Genomic DNA, 18,980 nt, shown 5'->3' with positions numbered 1-18,980 from the left:
AATTGTTTTTCCCGGTTTTGGCGGGAAATTGTTTTTCCGATTTTGGTGGGAAATTGCGTTTTACGGTTTTGGCGGGAAATTGCATTTTTCCGGTTTTGGCGGGAAATTATATTTCTCGTTTTTTGCGGAAAATTGCAATTTTTTCTGTTTTGGCGGGAAATTGCGTTTTTCCGGTTTTGGCGGGAAATTGTGTGTTTCTCGGTTTTGGCGGAAAATTGTTTTTCCCGGTTTTGGCAAAAAATTGTTTTTCCGATTTTGGCGGGAAATCACGTTTTACGGTTTTGGCAGGAAATTGTATTTTTCCAGTTTTGGCGGGAAATTGCGTTTTTCCGGTTTTAACAGGAAATTATATTTCTCGGTTTTTGCGGAAAATTGCAATTTTTCGGTTTTTGCGGAAAATTGCGTTTTCCGGTTTTGGCGGGAAATTGTGTTTTTCCGTTTTTGGCGGGAAATTGTGTTTTTCTCGGTTTTGGCGGAAAATTGTTTTTCCCGGTTTTGGCGGAAATTGTTTTTCCGATTTTGGCGGGAAATTGCGTTTTACGGTTTTGGCAGGAAATTGTATTTTTCCGGTTTTGGCGGGAAATTGCGTTTTTCCTGTTTTGACAGGAAATTATATTTCTCGGTTTTTGCGGAAAATTGCAATTTTTTTGGTTTTTGCGGAAAATTGCGTTTTCCGGTTTTGGCGGGAAATTGCGTTTTTCCGTTTTTGGCGGGAAATTGTGTTTTCTCGGTTTTGGCGGAAAATTGTTTTTCCCGGTTTTGGCGGGAAATTGTTTTTCCGATTTTGGTGGGAAATTGCGTTTTACGGTTTTGGCGGGAAATTGCATTTTTCCGGTTTTGGCGGGAAATTATATTTCTCGTTTTTTGCGGAAAATTGCAATTTTTTCTGTTTTGGCGGGAAATTGCGTTTTTCCGGTTTTGGCGGGAAATTGTGTGTTTCTCGGTTTTGGCGGAAAATTGTTTTTCCCGGTTTTGGCAAAAAATTGTTTTTCCGATTTTGGCGGGAAATCACGTTTTACGGTTTTGGCAGGAAATTGTATTTTTCCAGTTTTGGCGGGAAATTGCGTTTTTCCGGTTTTAACAGGAAATTATATTTCTCGGTTTTTGCGGAAAATTGCAATTTTTCGGTTTTTGCGGAAAATTGCGTTTTCCGGTTTTGGCGGGAAATTGTGTTTTTCCGTTTTTGGCGGGAAATTGTGTTTTTCTCGGTTTTGGCGGAAAATTGTTTTTTCCCGGTTTTGGCGGAAATTGTTTTTCCGATTTTGGCGGGAAATTGCGTTTTACGGTTTTGGCAGGAAATTGTATTTTTCCGGTTTTGGCGGGAAATTGCGTTTTTCCTGTTTTGACAGGAAATTATATTTCTCGGTTTTTGCGGAAAATTGCAATTTTTTTGGTTTTTGCGGAAAATTGCGTTTTCCGGTTTTGGCGGGAAATTGCGTTTTTCCGTTTTTGGCGGGAAATTGTGTTTTCTCGGTTTTGGCGGAAAATTGTTTTTCCCGGTTTTGGCGGGAAATTGTTTTTCCGATTTTGGCGGGAAGTTGCGTTTTACGGTTTTGGCGGGAAATTTCATTTTTCCGATTTTGGCGGGAAATTGCGTTTTTCCGGTTTTGACAGGAAATTCTATTTCTCGGTTTTGGCGGAAAATTTCAATTTTCCGGTTTTGTCGGGAAATTGTTTTTTTTCCGATTTTGGTGGAAAATTGCATTTCTGGTTGTGGCGGAAAATTTTGTTTTTCTGTTTTTTTGAGAATTTATTTTTTGATTTTTTGATTTTTTGATTTTTTTTTAATTAAAATTTTTTAAATGGGTCAGATTTGACCCAACCCAATAGACCTATTTAACTTGTTAACCCATTAACTTGTTAACCCATTAACCTGTTAACCCATTAACCTGTTAACCCATTAACCCATTGAATCAAAAATAAACAGTTCATTTGGGTTAATGGGTCAACTTGGATTGGGTCAACCAATGGGTCATGACCCATTTTGACACCTCTATCTCCGTCCAATCAAAATAAACCTAAATTAAATAGAATATAACATAAATATTGAATAAAATTTATTTTATGGTACTTCATGTTATAAATTTTATCTTAACCTTTTTAATATATAACCAAGTTTCTCGAATTTGATGTGTTTTTGCTTCCAATTTATTGGATATGATGTGTTTTGTATATAGTTTCGAGTTTTGTTTTCTAATTTTATTATTTTTACTTTAATTTTAGTTCTTGAAAATTATAGTAAAATCAAAAAAAGAATCGTGACAAAATATCTTTCATTTCAAATTTATAATTTTTGATTTTGGTTTACTGAATCTTTGTTTGGTTTTCTAGTTTAAATAAATATATAACAGTATTTTAAAACCAAAAAATCTATTTAAAATTTGGAATCCACATTATATTAGGTTCAACCAGTTTTTGAAAATGTTATTAAATCCAAATCAAACCTTATTAAACCTAAACCAAATTTGAAATTGATTGCTATGATATTTAAATAGAGTTATAATTTATAAATCCGAAAATTCAAAACACAATTGAACTCAAACAGAAACTTGATTGGTCTCCCAGTACCTATATTAGGTATTCTTAAAGTTCTCTTGAATATCTCATAAAATAAACTAAAATGAAAAATTTATTTTGAAAATATCTTAAAAGATAAATAGAGAAAACAAAAAAAATCAACAGCCGTTGTTTTTACGTGTATTATCAAATTTGAATCGAGTTACTAGGGATGGGCACTTCGGTTATTTTATCATTTCGGTTTGGGTTCAGTTTGGTTAATTTGGTTCTAGAATTTTTCTAACTGAAATAAATCATAATTAATTTGGTTAGGATCGGTTCCGGTTCGGTTTGTATTCGGTTCGGTTTATATTTAGTTTGGTTTGTGTTTCGGTTCGATTTAATGGATTTCTTTAATTTAGTTCTTTTAAGGGAAACTATGTTTGAAACACTAGCGCATGGTCATAAAATCATTATATTGGTAACAATAAAAAATAAATTATATTAACTAAATTCAATTTATAAAAACACGAACGAACTAAAATTAATTAAAATAAATAGAAAAGTTATACTGGAAACACAGAGAAAAGAGATGATGTTGTGGAGAACTTTTCTTTTAATGAAACTTAGTTTAGATTTTAGATAGCTTATTTTTAGATATAAGAATTCAAGACTTTTTTCTTAATCAAATTACTTTTTTCTTAATCAAATTCTTTGAAACTAAACCATTAATTTTTTGTGTTTAAATGTAAAATCAAATATTAAAATGTAATCTATTTATTTTAAATTATTATTTTTGAACCTAATGTAAATATTATAGGCAGGATGAGTGGTATTTTGGTTATTTTATAGAATTTTTCCAATTGAAATAAAACACAACTAGTTTAATTTGGTTTAAATCAGTTTGGATTCGGTTTCGATTAATTTTTTGGCCCAACCCCTACGAGTTACTAAATCTGGGTCAATCCGATTGGGGTCGGATAGATAAAAATGGCATGACAAATGGGATAACCGGATAAGATGTTATTTGGTGACATTATTAATCAGATTGGGGTCGGATAGATAAAAATGGCATAACAAATGGGATAACCGGATAAGATGTTATTTGGTGAAAAATAATGTCAGAAGTGGGATTTGAACCCACGCCCTCTTTCGAAGACCAGAACTTGAGTCTGGCGCCTTAGACCACTCGGCCATCCTGACAATTTGTTTATTAACTGACTATTAAATAAATAGTCCCCTCAACTATAGAAATGAAAACAATCCAACGGATAACCATACTAAAGCCGAATAACATCTGTATAAAATTTTAGTTTTGCAAACATGAGATAAGTTTTATCAATATACTGTTTAATGATCGAAAACACTTCTTAATAGAGAAAATATTTGAAGGTCACAAAAGAAAAATGGAAAAGAACTTGAAAAAAACGAGGACTCCATATTATACACAGTGAAGAAGAGCCCACTCCAGTAACTTTCTTGCTTCTCACAATTAGGAGCAAATGTGTGTGTTCCATCTAGAAAAGAAAAAAAAAGAAACCAAAAAGCCAGTCCAAGTTAAGATTAACGTTTGTTTTCAACAATCAACCAACATATTATGTATATGAAGATATATTATATTTTATGGAAATTCACCTGCAATTCAAGTGCTTGAGCTACCGAGATCAAAGTCCATTGTGTAATCATACTCGATTGTTGGAATAACCGATGCCATAAACTTCAAGAACAAGAAGAGATACCTATGGAGAAGATAAACCAGATGGCTAACTATCACTGTACATAGGAAAAATAAAGTTAAATTTGTGAGGGAACTCACTTGTCAACTTCAGGCTCTACTCCACGTGACATTAAGACATCAATGATCTTCTTCATAACAGCTCCATGACGACATGGATGAACTGAAGCATGTTTCCCAGGTAAGTGCGGATGATCTTCTATTGTTACCTGTGAAGTTTTTTTTGGTAATTGAAGTGTTTTCAGCAAGCCAAGAAAGTAAAAGAAAAATTTAAAACTATATCATTACTGATTCTAGAACAATATAAGATCACAAAATCCATCAAGTAATTACCGTTTTACGCGCATGGTCTTGACTAACATCCTCCATTACAAGTTCAGGTTGCAGTAACATCCTTGACTACAAGACATACCACAGTTTTTTTTATTTTTAAAATGAGCATCAAAACATAGATGCAAAATTTGTGAAAACAGAATGAATGAATCAGAGACAGAGACCTCATCATAGCCGGTTAACCAAACACGGGGAGTTTGGTAATACTTGTCATACCTGAAATAGCAAAACATAAGTTCCATTTACACATGAACGTAAATGTGATCATGACAAGATTTGAAAAATGGGGGAAGGCGCAAGAAGCTTTACGTGATGCTAACATCATATGTTCTGGTCCTAAGGATATTATCGTCATCTGGTTCGTGAGCCACAAGAAAATTCGACTGAAGAGTTGCCTGACACAGAGATGACAAGAGAAAAGAATGTTTACACTACTACTGCTGGTTGATAATAATAATGCTCTGAAGCAACTCTCGTCTCAGATTCAGTCTATTAATAGAACCAACTCACAGGATCATTGTCAATCTCATCAAAATCTTCCATGTCTGGAATATCTTCCTCCTCCTCCTCGCCGCCATCACACCTAGGTGAATGTTGAATAGTATCTCTCTCGTTTATATCCAAGGCATCCATGGATGGCAAGTCTTCATCTTCATTGCTTTTATCTGTAGACACATTGAACAGGTCACAAAACAATATCAGAGAAGATAGTTTTGCAGATGCGATATAAAAAAAAAGTTCCAACAACCTTTAGGTCTTCCATGAGTAGCAAGCCAACCATCATTATCTTCATCATCAACCAAAACTTCACCCCCAGCAGCTTCGTAATCCTCCGCCACAGACGCAGCTCTTCGTAGACAAGGTACTGTTTAAAAGAAAACCATAGAAAAAAAGCCACAAACTTCACCACAATGCACAATCAAAAAAAAAAACTTCAAATTAAACAGAAAATAGATCTCTAATAATAACTTTACCATTCCTAGTGATCAAAAACTGCTTGTCTAAAGGCAAGTACGGCTTCCTTTTGCTTGGATCACCAGCTTCCCTAAAAAAAAGATTTTAATCCCAAATCATCATACACCTAGAACCCTAGAACTTGATAAAGGTCACAGCTTTAGGCATGACTGGCGAAATCTAACAAGTGGGTAATTTGGGGAATTGGAGCTGACCATGACCAGGTAGGGCACTTGGAGACGAGGTTATCGCCGGCGAGAACGAACTCGCTGACGCTGAGAACTCCCTTCTCCTTGAAAGCTGAGACCGTTCGAGGACCGGTCATCCTCTCCACTGCACCTTTGAATGCTCCATGAATCTTCTGCGAAAGCACCATTGCTCGGCGACGAATTCGAGAGATTCGATTTGATCAAAAATCCCTCTGAATTGGCGACGACAATATCAATAAGGACGTGCCCGTGTGGATTAGGAGGATATGATATGAGAATATATATATTGTCAGAAATATCACAATTGATACCTATGCTTTTAAATATGTTTTGTTTCGTCCTCTAACTTTATCAATCGAAATAATTTCTCTTAGAGTTTCTGAAATATTTTTTATTTTAAAATTTTAAATAAATGGTTTATTAATATTTTTATTTGATGATAAGAAATATGAAAACAATCACGACCCTAAATGATAATACAAACAGATGCTAGATTTTATTTTACAACACAATGTGGTCATATAAATTTTATAGCTCGTTGATCCCTTGAACATTGTTGAAGGTATGATAAGTTTGTTTACTCATGCAGTGGTGTCCGATACGATGGGCCAGGCTCCTAGCATTGACAACTCATATACATATTTACATAAATATCTCTTCTCTGTTTAGTATCCATATGCAAGTTGTGCATCTCTCTTCGAGAGTCTGGACCATGTAGCTTGCGGTCCATTATACTTTATCATTTGAGTGTTAATGTATGCCTAAGATATGAGACAAAACATTTGCTGCAATATTCTTAAAAACTGGTCCCTCATGCACAACTTGTTCATATTGATTCACTCTCCCTTCTCCTCTTGTACAAACATTGGGTACACTCACTTGTTGAAGCCTCATTGAAATTTCTATGCTCTTGAAAACAAGAACTTGTTTCTAAATCTTATGGTCTTTTGGACATGAAGAAACGGAACATACACACAAGTTTGTTCCAAGAGTTCTTAGCATACTAACCTTCAAATTAACTAATACAATGAAACTGTGTGCTCACATTCTTAAATGTTAAACTAGATTTTGACCCGCGCTTAAAAAGCGCGGGATTTTTGAATTATAAATAAACTTTGATACCAATTAATATTTTGAGATTATTGTACATTATTGTGTTCTAAAACCGTATTATATTAAAGAAAAGAATTTTGTTTAAAATTATATAGTTTATGAATTAGTTTATTTGAGATTTTGTATATACATTTTATATAACTTTTTCTTAGATCTTGGTATTTTACCGGACCTGAAAAACCTAACAAAAACGACTCGAAAATACATGTGCAGTTCATATCCGAATCTTATATAAGTACCTATTTAATATATTTTTTGGACCCGTAGGTCTCTGTTTGAGCTCGGGTCTTCCCCGAAATCCGATTGGGTGCGCAAAGTATCTGAAATATTTTGTATATATTTGGTATGGGTATTTCAGACATGTTTTTGGGTAAATTTTAAATTTAAAAATATATTTCAGGTCGGTAAAAATTTTGGGTACATTTTAGTTTCATCAGGTTAGATTACGGGTAAAAGTTTGGACATTTTGAGTATTTTTTCATGTTTCGGATATATTGAGTCTTTTTCTGGGTTCTAAATAGACTAACCAATCCAAAGCCATAACATACCCAAAATTATATTTATTTTACAAATATTTGAATTATGAACGCGTATCAACTCAGATATGAAAGAAACCAACATATACAATACGAATATGTTTGCATGTCACGTAATTGCAATAGGAGGTGGACCTGAGATGTTATAATATGAACGTCTAACTTTATACATAATTAAGAACATTATAATATTTTATAGTTCTCGTGTGAATATTATATATTCTAGATGTCTCACCATTTTGTAATGCAATTGTATCGTGATATTAATTTTTTTTTGTTTTATAAATTTTTATTTGTTTTCTGTTTTAAGTGGTCTATATTTTTTTATATATTTACAATGCAGATGTATCATGTATTTGTCATAATAAATTTATTAATAATTCTTTTATTGTTTCCATATTTAAAAGTAAGATATTTTCTCTGGAATTTATTACATGTATTTGAGTTATGGTAACTGAATATATTTGATGAGATATTGATTACAAATCGATTTTTCTTTTTATATTGCTAAAAAACCATAATTGTATTTTTAATGCTATCCATGTTTTCATGCTATCCTATAGCCAAACACTCCAAATTTTTTAATTCCTATTCTAGTTTCCAAACAACTCCTTAAAGTACTTCAACTTTAATAATATAGATGCATCATTCACATGTCGTTTCTCCATCACTTAAAGATGTTGAAGAATTACTCTGACTTCTTTGGAGCTCCTCCTTCACATCACTTCTCTTCCTTTTCCGTCCTGAGTTCGCCGGAGCTTCATATTTGCCAGCGTCTAGAGGAAAGTTGAGCACAGCTTTTCTTCCCCTGAGCTTGAAAGCTGCACAGTCATAGGCTCTTGCAGCATCAACATCGCTCTCAAAGGTTCCTAGCCATACCCGAGATCCTTTCTTAGCTGGATCACGAATCTCTGCTGCAAATTTCCCCCACGGCCTTCGTCTCACTCCTCTGTATTTCCTCTGTTCTTCTTCTTCTTGGGACCTCTTTGTTTTTTTCCTGGTCGAAACACTCTGATCAGTCTCATGTGCTGATGAGGAATCAGGTTCTTGTTTAGGAACTTGATTCATCACAGGTTCTATGCACCAGAGTCCCGAGACAGAAGAAGCATCAAAGTCAAAATCTCCCATGAAACTATCAGAAACCATAAAGTCTTCAAAGAGATGCTTCTGTATATCATCCAAATCAGAGCTTTCCTCAAAAGTAGCCATATTTTTCCAAGACAAGACACAAATGAGAGAGAAAGAGAAAAGAGTCTACAAATGATGTGTGAACAAAAGCTTTGATCTCTACTTATATGTAAAAGGTAAAGAAGAGGAGACAAGAAAGGTAATCACAAAGTTGCAGCAGCCATGAATGGGTAGGGACACAAACTCTCATGGTTTTGTCGCTCTCTTAGTGGTTTCATAGATGGGTCCTAACTGTTTATCAATTAATGTAGACAACGTTGAACTTCTTGTAAGTTATTGCATGACATGACACTTCACATGAAAAACTGTAATGAACGTATACTTTTTTTTACATAATGGTTCTAAGGATGAATCTACACATTTATGTTCAATTTGTCTTTTACCTCTCTGATGGTGACTACTATAAAACCATTTGATTCTCAACAACACTGCATTATTGTCTATTTTTTGGGGTTTCTTGTTTCCTAACAACAAATTATTTTATTATTTTCTATTGGAAATTTAAAATTATTGGTATCATGCATGATGACGAAATATCTATACGATGTCATATATTTTGATTTTAGATTGGTCGTGTCACTTTCTGTAAATAATGATAAAAATAGATAAACAAACCAATCTATTTCAAAATTCTTTGTAAAATGGTAAAATGTCCTTTACAAAAAATGGAAAAATGTCAAAGGAAAAAAATATATTTTGATTGCAACTAAGCATTTACTTCTATGTGGTTTGACTAGACACTTAATCATTTTGATTTTGAAATTTTTGTTATGATTCTACAGTTTGACCCACTGACATCATAAGTGTTATGAACCATGAGAATTTGAAAAACAAAAGCAAAGAACTTAAGACTAAAAGAATATTGAGTTAAATATCTGTTTAGAATTTGTATATTGATTATGTAAATGAATCAATTTATAATCTTTTATACATGTATTTATAGTAGCCCTAAAACCTTTCTTTTCTTTAAAGACATAATTATTTTAGAATTATTTTATTAATTTTAAAATGCTCATCACCCCAACAAATGCTTGATCTTTTATTGGTGCATGGAGATTTTAACACATTTCTAGAATTAGCGATAAGAATAACATGTAACGTTTAGGCTGCAACTAGAATGCTAAATTATGGAATAGATTTGTTTGGAATGCATCATTCCATAAGAGTTCCAAAAAATATTTACCAGTTACATGGAATACATTTCTACATTTTGCTACCTGAATGAAAACTGAATCAAACATTTCGAAGAAAAATACAGTAGATCCTACATCATAAAAGCTTAATAATGGATATAATAGAAGAAAGACAGCTCATCAATCAAGTTGTTTCCTGGTGGTAGGCCTCTTCTGGTGAAATACGATTTGAAGCAACTTGATTTCTAGATATTTTTAATTAATTTATAGGGCTCCACGAATTAAACCCAATCTACCTTCTTTTTCTTTTAGTAAACAGTATGAACGATGTTATGATTAATTTGGATTGTCCTATTTGCGCATTTATATATAATGGCACCATCATCCATTATTGTTTTTTTTTTCTTTTTTTTAAAAGTATCCAACGGATCGAAAACCAACTGATTATTTTTATGAGAGTTTGTTTACCAGCACTAGATAGACACGGTTACTCTGTATCTGAGATGATAGGTTTTAAACTTGGGGCGCGTAAGCATTTTCAAGTCCACCATAACATTCGACCACACTCGTTTTAATTACCATTATTGGTTGTTATTGATATGGATTTTTTTTGGCTATCATTGGTATGTATTAATCACTTGTCTCATAATTGAACATGGTTATCGAGTCTAGGTTTATAACGCGATCCTATCTTTGAGGATTTCGGAAAAAAAAGAAGAGATAAATGTACTTTTGTCGTAAACTAAAGAATTATAATTATTCAAAAAAAAAAAAAACTAAAGAATTATAAATGGAAACAGTCTATAACTTGCCACTTGAGACATAGTGAGTTTATAGTCAGTTATAGTTAACCATAACACAAGATACAACCAAATTAAACTCTATCAAACCGGGGATTCTAGCTCAGTTGGTAAAGGGTTCACAGCTGTGAGTTCCGCCACCTGGGTTCGAATCCCGGCCACTGGGGAATTAACATTTCGGCATCGCCAGGGACAGAGGACCGACATGTGGCAACACGTGACTAGTCTGGACCACTTCGGTGGGGCCAGGATACCTCTGTATAATTCAAAAAAAAAAAATTAAACTCTATCAAAGGTCAAAACCAAACCAATTCAAACAGAACAGTTATTAACTTCGGTTAATATTCAGTATATCAAACATGAACGGCTAAACCGTTAACGTGAATGGACCCAAAATCACTCTTATTTTACAAGAAAGCAAAAAAAATGTGACAACCGAACAAGAAAAACAAACGAAAAGAAAAGGCACTGTAAGTAACGTGTAGAGCTCAAAAACGCCCACTCGCATCGTTTCGCATGGGGATATATAAGCACGTAACGTGCACGTATACCACACCATTTTCTATATTTATATACGAATCCTTGTCTTCTTAATGAATTCTCACAACGATCGGACCAAAGAATCATATCCATCTCTTTTGACAATTGAAACTAGTGAAAAATGGGGATAATCAGAAAGAAACACGATAAAAAATCCCGAAGGCCGTCGTTTAAGAGTGTTTTAACCTCAATACTAGCTACACAAGCCGCAATATTCCTCTTATTGCTCGCCGGTGTATCCCTCGCTGGCACAGCCGTCGCATTTATTGCCACCATGCCGCTATTCATAGTATTCAGTCCGGTTCTCGTACCAGCGGGTATTGCCACTGGTTTACTGGCTACGGGTTTAGCAGCCACCGGTAGCACCGGTGCAATGGCTGTCTCCCTCATCCTGTGGCTCTTCAAGTATTTAACACTAACAAAATATATTATTATATAGGCGTACATATATTTTAGAAAACTCGTTACACTAATGGAACGTTTTACCACATTTATACGAATTTTAAGTCACATATTGGGTTGGAGACTGACGAATTTTAATTAACCCATATAAAAGTTGATGATTTTGACTGCACTTTGTTACATACGATCCTTCCATTTCAAAAAGATAAAAGTTTTGAAAATTTATCTTACAAAGATAAATTTTATGTTTTATAAATTTATTATTATTTAATACTAGTACATTAGATTCTTAAAAAAAAATTGAGCTTACTGAATTATTATTGGTTTAAATTTATTAAAAACTGATAACTACAAAAGTTATGCATTTATAATACATACTTGATTTGTTTTAGTAAATTACAAGTGTGGTTGTTTCTAGAATAAATTTATAAAACATAAAATTTATCTTTGTAAAATAAATTTTCAAAACTTTTATCTTTTTGAAATGGAAGGATCGTATGATTTGTTCTAGAATAAAGATCGATATTCCTCTTGAATCCCACCTTTTCTAAAAATTTATGAAAAAAGAAAATTACATTTCATTCATTACTCTAGCGCATTCTTTTTTTTTTTTTTGCTAAAATACTCTAGCGCATTTACAATTGGGAATATTAAGGATATAAATCTATTTGTTTAGATGCATGGTGAATACGTTTGTAGACGTACAAATTATTAAGTTGGTTGGTAGTGAACATGTTGATACCATGACTTTTGATATCCAGACGTATTCAATTCTCTGTAGGCGAGCAACGGGCAAGGAGCCGCCAAAAATCATGACAAAAATCTTGAGAAAGGTGTTTCCGGGTGGAGGTACTAGTCATGCAGCTAAGCTGGCAGCAAAACCAGAAGCCGAGACAGCAGCCTCACCAGCGGCCGCACCAGCAGCCTCACCAGCTGCCGCACCGAGTACATGAAAAGAACCGGTGGGTATAAGCAAAGGATGATAGATAAACAATCCAACTTTTAAAAATAAATAATTATTATTACGTGGGGATGGAAGTTAAATTTTCAGATATTATTATACTAATGGATATCGTGGTACAAAATAGTAACAAATGTAAGCATTTTTATTGTATAACATTTTAAGAACGAAGCGATGTATCGTTGATGTTAACCCTATTCAAGTTCAACAATGTTATTCTGATTCAAGTTCTTGTTTTCACCAACGTTGTCAAATGAGACGATCTATCGGCGGCCTCAAGGAATCATTTGAAGTTACATATAAAATCGGCTCATTAATATTTGTGGCCAAGTAATGCCCTTTTCACAAAAAAAAAAATCGTGGCCAAGTTTTTTTTTCCTTTTTGAACTGTATTGTGGCCAAGTTACGTTGATCTAAACATACACTCGCACCATTTCGCATAGGGCTATGCATGTCCACTCTCTTTTCATAAATTTTCACAACCACGCTATCAAACAAGATTGTTCCTTCTCTTGTGCCAATTGTTCTTTCTCTTGTGCCCAAAGCTTCTTAGCTGTCTCTCGGCCCAAGACACACTTTTCCATCTATGGAAGCAAATAAATGATGTGCTTCATAATAACATCCACATCCCTCCGGAAGCATTATTCAAATGCATTGACAGGGTCATCTGTAATACGATTCATGCAAGGAAGGGAAGAAAGAATTTCAGGGAACTGATGTTCCATTGGCTTGGCTGATCAGAGCATCACCATTTTTTAAACTCTTCTGCAAAAAATTTACAGCTCTGTTTTTTCCTTTTTTTGGCCAGAGATGTAATTTGTTTTAAGTGTTCTCCTATGCAAAACCCTTGGCCTTTCAATGTAAAAGAATGGAAAAAAAGAAGCAAATAAGTAACACTGAAATGTTGTCACACGAGACAACCAACAGAACCTTTGGTTCATAACTAACCATAACACGAGACAAGTAGACAACCAAATCAAACTCTATCAAAGGTCAAAACTAGACCAAAGTATAACAGAATCAATTTCTAATCAGATCAAACAGAATTATATATAAGTTCGATTAAAATTCAGGTGCACTTCTAAAACTAAACAAACATAAACGATCCGGATATCATTTGGTTTACGTGAATGAACCCAAAATGTCCACTCCTATATTTTACAAGAAAGCGAAAAAGAGGCAAAAAATGTGACAACCCAACAAAAACAAAACAGACGAAAAGAAAAGGCATTGTTGACGTAACGTACAGAGCTCAACGTTTACCCGTATCCGTTCGCATGGGTATATATATAAACTCGTACCGTGCACGTAGAACACACCACTTTCTATGTATATGAATCCATCTCTTCTTCATAAATTCTCACAACCTTCGGACCAAAGAATCATACCCCTCTCTTTAAGCCATTCAAACTAGTAAAAGATGGGGATACTGAAGAAGAAAAAACACGACCGAAAGCCGTCGTTTAAGAGTGTTTTAACCTCAATATTAGCTACACAAGCCGCAATATTCCTCTTGTTGCTCGCCGGTGTATCCCTTGCTGGCACAGCCGCCGCATTTATCGCTACCATGCCACTATTCGTAGTATTCAGTCCGATTCTCGTACCAGCTGGTATTACCACTGGTTTACTGACTACAGGTTTAGCAGCCTCCGGTGGCGCCGGTGCGTCGGCTGTCACCATCGTCCTGTGGCTCTACAAGTATTTAACACTAACATAATATATTATTATATATGAGTACATATATTTTTTTAAAAAAGTTAGTTACTCAAAAGGAAAAAATTACTATATTTATAGATTTAAAATAAATAAATAAATAAATATATACATATATATACCCTATATATTAAAAGATAAGCATCACAACATTTTTTTGAACCAAATGTAATCACCACAATCATTCTTAGAATTTTTAGAAAATATATTGGTTCATCTAAATATATAATAAACTTTTTATTAAATTAACTATTAATGTTCTTTATTGTTTTCTTATAAAACTTATGGAATTGCCTAATGTGTCTTAAATATATATATGACAATTAATTATTTTAAATAATAAAGATTTGATAAAAATTAATCTATTCTCTATCGTTTTTTTTAAATTACAACTTACTAAATCAAATCAAACAAACACATAAACTATAGTATATGTTATATTTAAAATTTTTTAAAACGACTATAAATAACCAAAGTTGTTAAAAATTTCGTATTGAAATTTTTGTGATCCATGGTTTAAAGTTTATGTTATAATAAGATACAAATGGTTACAAAATTATATAAGTAGGAAGTCTTATTAATTTGCGTATCTATAGGATGCTGTTAAAATCATCAACTTATGCGTTAATTAATCGCTCATTCTCCCATATATATATATATATATATATTAGGTTAAGATTCACGGTTTGCACGGAATATACAGTGAAACCTCTATAAATTAATAATGTTGGGATTACATCAAAACTATAAATTTTTATTAATTTATAGAGATTATTAATTTATCGAGATACTAGTTGAACCAAAAATTCAATTTAAAACTATGAAATTATATTAATTTATAGAGATATTAATTTTAAAGAGATTATACTGTATATTATATATAAATTACTTTTATGTATTATATGTTTTTTTACATATTATGAAATAATAAATATATATTAAATAATTAAAAATTTAGACAGTTTAAAAAAAGTGTTCTTTTAGAGGAATAAATATTGAATAAAGAATAGATATTCCCCTTGAATCTCACCTTTTCTAAAATTATGAAAAAAGCAAATTACATATCATACATTCGTTACTCTAGCACATTTACCATGTGAAAATATTAAGAATATATATATATATATATATATATCCCCTAGACTATATTTGAGAAGTGATTTTGCCACATGTCCTCTCTACAATCAGTTTCACAAAACAAATATGACATGGCTACTAAAATTGATGACATGGCTTCCAAAAATATGACATGGATTATTTCATTTAATGTTGATTTATATTTTTGGTAAATTTTTTAGAATATGGTAATAACTCATACCTTACATTTAATATTGATATTTATTTTTGGTAAACTTCTTTAAATATGATAATATCACATACATCATCTATAAAATAAATATATTCATATATAACATTAAAATTTCGAAATTATATTTTATTTTATTTTCTATAATTATACAATTTGTATTACTAAATCTTTAAAAAATTGCTACAATTTTTTAAAAAATTTGATTTCTAATCGTAAAATCATTAGATTCTTATATATCTACAGATTCTATAAATATTGTTAGTTCAAATTTTTAATAATGATACAATATATTTTTAAATAAAAAAATATTTTATCTTAATTTAATATTTAAATAAATAAAATCTATATTTAAATATCGGTAAAAACAATAAAATCTATAATATTTAATAAACCTTCTACAATCAGTTTCACAAAAAAAAATGACATGGCTACTAAATTGATGACATGGTTTCCGAAAAATATGACATGCATTATTTCATTTAATGTTGATTTATATTTTTGGTAAACTTTTTAGAATATGGTAATAACTCATACCTTACATTTAATATTGATATTAATTCTGGTAAACTTTTTTAAATATGGTAATATCACATACATCATCTATAAAATAAATATATTCATATATAAAATTAAAATTTCGAAATTATATTATATTTTATTTTCTATATTATACAATTTGTATCACTAAATCTTTAAAATTTGCTACAATTTTTTAAAAAATTGATTTCTAATCGTAAAATCATTAAATTCTTATATATCTACAGATTCTATAAATATTGTTAGTTTCAATTTTTGATAATTATACAATATATTTTTAAACAAAAAGTCATTTTATCTTAATTTAATATTTAAATAAATAAAATCCATATTTAAATATCAGTAAAAATAATAAAATCTATAATATTTTTTTTGAACGTCTGGATCAATTATTATCTATTAATTATGCTATTTATGAGAATATTACAAAGATGATTTTACAGCCGACAATTCTACCACCTTGTGAGAATATACGTCTGACTGCACCACTTTAAGCCGTCCTATGAGATCCATGTTCGATGGTACGCCTTGCACCAAGCTGAAGATCTCCTGTAACCTGTTTCTCTAAACTCCAGACCTTCGGGTGTAGAAGCAATTGAACCCTTAGTCAAACCACTGGACTAAGGGGGCTTCCACTAAAATCTATAATATTTAATAAACCTTATTTTAAATATAAACTAAATTTTGAAAACAATTTTACTGCAAATGGTGCAGGAAAACACCTAGTATATATATATATATATAATATTTGTGTAGTTTGTATTCATAAAAGTATTCAACCATGCAGCTATATAAGTATATTTGTTTGAAAAACTGATACCATGAATTTTTGATAACCAGACGTATTCAATTCTGTGTAGGCAAGCAACGGGCAAGGAGGCACCACCTGCCCTAAACAAAAATTTTGAAAAAAGTAGTACCTGGAGGAGGTGCTGCAGCCGCACCAGCAGCCGCACCGGCAGCAGCGCCAGCAGCAGCACCGGCAGCAGCGCCAGCAGCGGCACCGCAGCAGCGCCAGCAGCGGCACCGGCAGCAGCGCCAGCAGCGGCACCGGCAGCAGCGCCAGCAGCGGCACCAGCAGCTAAGCCAGCAGCGGCACCAGCAGCTAAGCCAGCAGCCGCTCCAGCACCTGCTCCAGCACCCAAGCCATGAGACAGCAGCCGCACCGAGTATATGAAAAGAAGTGGTGGGTACATAAAAAAAAAATTATAATTTTACGTGGAGATGAAATTTTTTTCAAGTAATATTCTACTAATGGATGTCGTGGTACAAAATAATAACTAATGTAAGCATTCTGTTGTATAGCACTTTAAGAAAAACGAAGCGATGTACTCTTACAGTTCATATTACTTGTTGTTTTAAGTTTATGTACACATATTAAAAAAACATTTAATTTTACATATTTTCAAAAGTAATTTATAGTGTTGAGACGGGCAATAATTTATCTGTATAGTGAAACAAATTTTGGAAATGTGTTTTACATAATAATTATCTTTGTTTGATATAATAGCTTAAGAATCAAGGAAATTAGTTCCTTTTATAACCTTTTATGAAGTATATATTTGTTATAGACCATAAACTCTATGTTCAACTGAAATCTGCTTTCATTGGATGAATATTTTTTTGACAAATTTATTGGGTGCATCTTTGGGTTCTTATAGTTTATTTTATTTGTTCAATCGTCTTTGTACTGGCATAATTATTTTTACATATTTTTCCTATGGATTTTAGACCCACATATTGATTTAGGAAGTTAAGTATGAACTTCGTAACAAAAAAAAGTGACAAAATCGTTGGAATTCACGGACAATTTCTAAACTAAACCACATGCACTAAGAATCAACGAAGTTAACCTCGTCCTCAACACCAGGCTTAATGGTGATGGAAGTGATCTTCTTCACTACATCCGAAGAGCTGAAGAGGTCGATCACACGCTTGTGTACACCGAGCTCAAATCTGTCCCATGTGTTGGTTCCTACAATACATAAAACAAAAAACATGTAGGCTCCTGGTTCATTATCGTAAGCTTTGCAGCAACATATGATGGACATGCCAACCAAAAGACAAACTCAGACCAAAGAGGGTTCGGATTGACATAGGAATTAAGACCGGGAAGTGAAAAATATATATTCACTATTGTACAATGGCTGTCTAAGATGCTCACATATGAAACCAAGTGTAATATAAACCATTTAGAACTTTTGTTTACATATCTCTGTCTGAGAGTAGGCACTTGACAATAACGAAGATCACACATAATAACTCCCAACAAAATCCTTGATCAGCTTGTATATTTAGGTTTTTTTTTGTGTTACTCGTATATTGTTTTTTTTGTCATCGACTAGAACAAACTCAAACTGACTCTGTGAACCACGCATATAACTCTGCATCCATGTAAACGACAAATGACGGTTGATTCCTCGTATTTCATGCTAGTTTAATCCGCTGCAGTGTTTTACGTCCGTGGTACATGAATGATCTCCGTGGTATATGTATGTTACTCGCATATTGTATATTTTGAATTTGTTAAGTTAACTGTTTTTTATTTTTTTCAATTCTTATGTTTTAAATTATATTTAATTTAATTTTATATTTTAATATCAAATTTGGCTATATTGTTAGAATTTGATCATATTTGTAAGGTAAAATTAATTTTATGAGTAATTGACAAATGATAGCAGTTATGTGTTGGTTATTTTATTTATTTCTACCAAACTTGTAAAGTATAAAGAACTTTTATGAACAACTAGATTTTTACGCGCGGATTACGTATTATAAATTGATCTATTTTTTTATTTTTTATAAATAGTTTTATTTTCTGTGTAATTTTATTTTTTCCAGTTCTAATTCATTATTTACTACATTATTACTTTATGTTGGAAATGATAATATAGTTTAGAATTTTGTAGATCAATGTAGAAAAAAACTTTTGTTCAGTTTCAAAAAAAAGAAGAACTTTTGTTATTTTAAAGATAAAGTTATATTCTATAGAGCCATAAAAATATTCACTAAAACAATAAT

General features: G+C 32.3%; 4 protein-coding genes and 1 non-coding gene across 5 annotated transcripts; 2 read left to right on the top strand and 3 right to left on the bottom strand.

The window, feature by feature from the left end:
• Positions 1 to 3,615: 3,615 nt before the first annotated feature.
• Positions 3,616 to 3,699, bottom strand: TRNAL-CAA (transfer RNA leucine (anticodon CAA)). Its single transcript has one exon. It is a non-coding gene; the product is annotated as a tRNA-Leu (tRNA).
• Positions 3,700 to 3,777: 78 nt separating this feature from the next.
• LOC108824703 (autophagy-related protein 3) lies at positions 3,778 to 5,993 on the bottom strand. Its single transcript, XM_018598104.2, has 10 exons — positions 5,734 to 5,993; positions 5,539 to 5,609; positions 5,313 to 5,429; positions 5,075 to 5,229; positions 4,874 to 4,959; positions 4,729 to 4,780; positions 4,565 to 4,630; positions 4,313 to 4,440; positions 4,132 to 4,235; positions 3,778 to 4,013 (listed from the first exon to the last, which is right to left on the bottom strand). Exons 1-9 carry the CDS (start codon positions 5,892 to 5,894, stop codon positions 4,139 to 4,141), a joined length of 933 nt encoding a protein of 310 aa, XP_018453606.1. The 5' UTR covers positions 5,895 to 5,993; the 3' UTR covers positions 3,778 to 4,013; positions 4,132 to 4,138.
• Positions 5,994 to 7,821: 1,828 nt separating this feature from the next.
• Positions 7,822 to 8,709, bottom strand: LOC108840072 (ethylene-responsive transcription factor ERF106). The gene has a single exon (XM_018612892.2). It carries the CDS (start codon positions 8,583 to 8,585, stop codon positions 8,022 to 8,024), a length of 564 nt encoding a protein of 187 aa, XP_018468394.1. The 5' UTR covers positions 8,586 to 8,709; the 3' UTR covers positions 7,822 to 8,021.
• A 2,376-nt stretch (positions 8,710 to 11,085) lies between these two features.
• LOC108840247 (oleosin-B1-like) lies at positions 11,086 to 12,627 on the top strand. Its single transcript, XM_018613087.2, has 2 exons — positions 11,086 to 11,442; positions 12,221 to 12,627. The coding sequence occupies exons 1-2, from the start codon at positions 11,159 to 11,161 to the stop codon at positions 12,390 to 12,392; spliced, it is 456 nt and encodes a 151-aa protein (XP_018468589.1). The 5' UTR covers positions 11,086 to 11,158; the 3' UTR covers positions 12,393 to 12,627.
• A 1,106-nt stretch (positions 12,628 to 13,733) lies between these two features.
• LOC108841039 (oleosin-B1-like) lies at positions 13,734 to 17,329 on the top strand. The gene is given in 3 exon segments (XM_018613827.2): positions 13,734 to 14,098; positions 16,820 to 16,853; positions 16,855 to 17,329. Coding segments are annotated over 3 exon segments (594 nt in total). The 5' UTR covers positions 13,734 to 13,820; the 3' UTR covers positions 17,137 to 17,329.
• Positions 17,330 to 18,980: the final 1,651 nt, after the last annotated feature.

The sequence above is a fragment of the Raphanus sativus genome, chromosome 2 (assembly GCF_000801105.2).
Source record: "Raphanus sativus cultivar WK10039 chromosome 2, ASM80110v3, whole genome shotgun sequence".
Classification (NCBI taxonomy): Eukaryota; Viridiplantae; Streptophyta; class Magnoliopsida; order Brassicales; family Brassicaceae; genus Raphanus; species Raphanus sativus.
The sequence above is the reverse complement of the archived record's forward strand: the minus strand, read 5'-3'. Positions and strand labels throughout refer to the sequence as shown.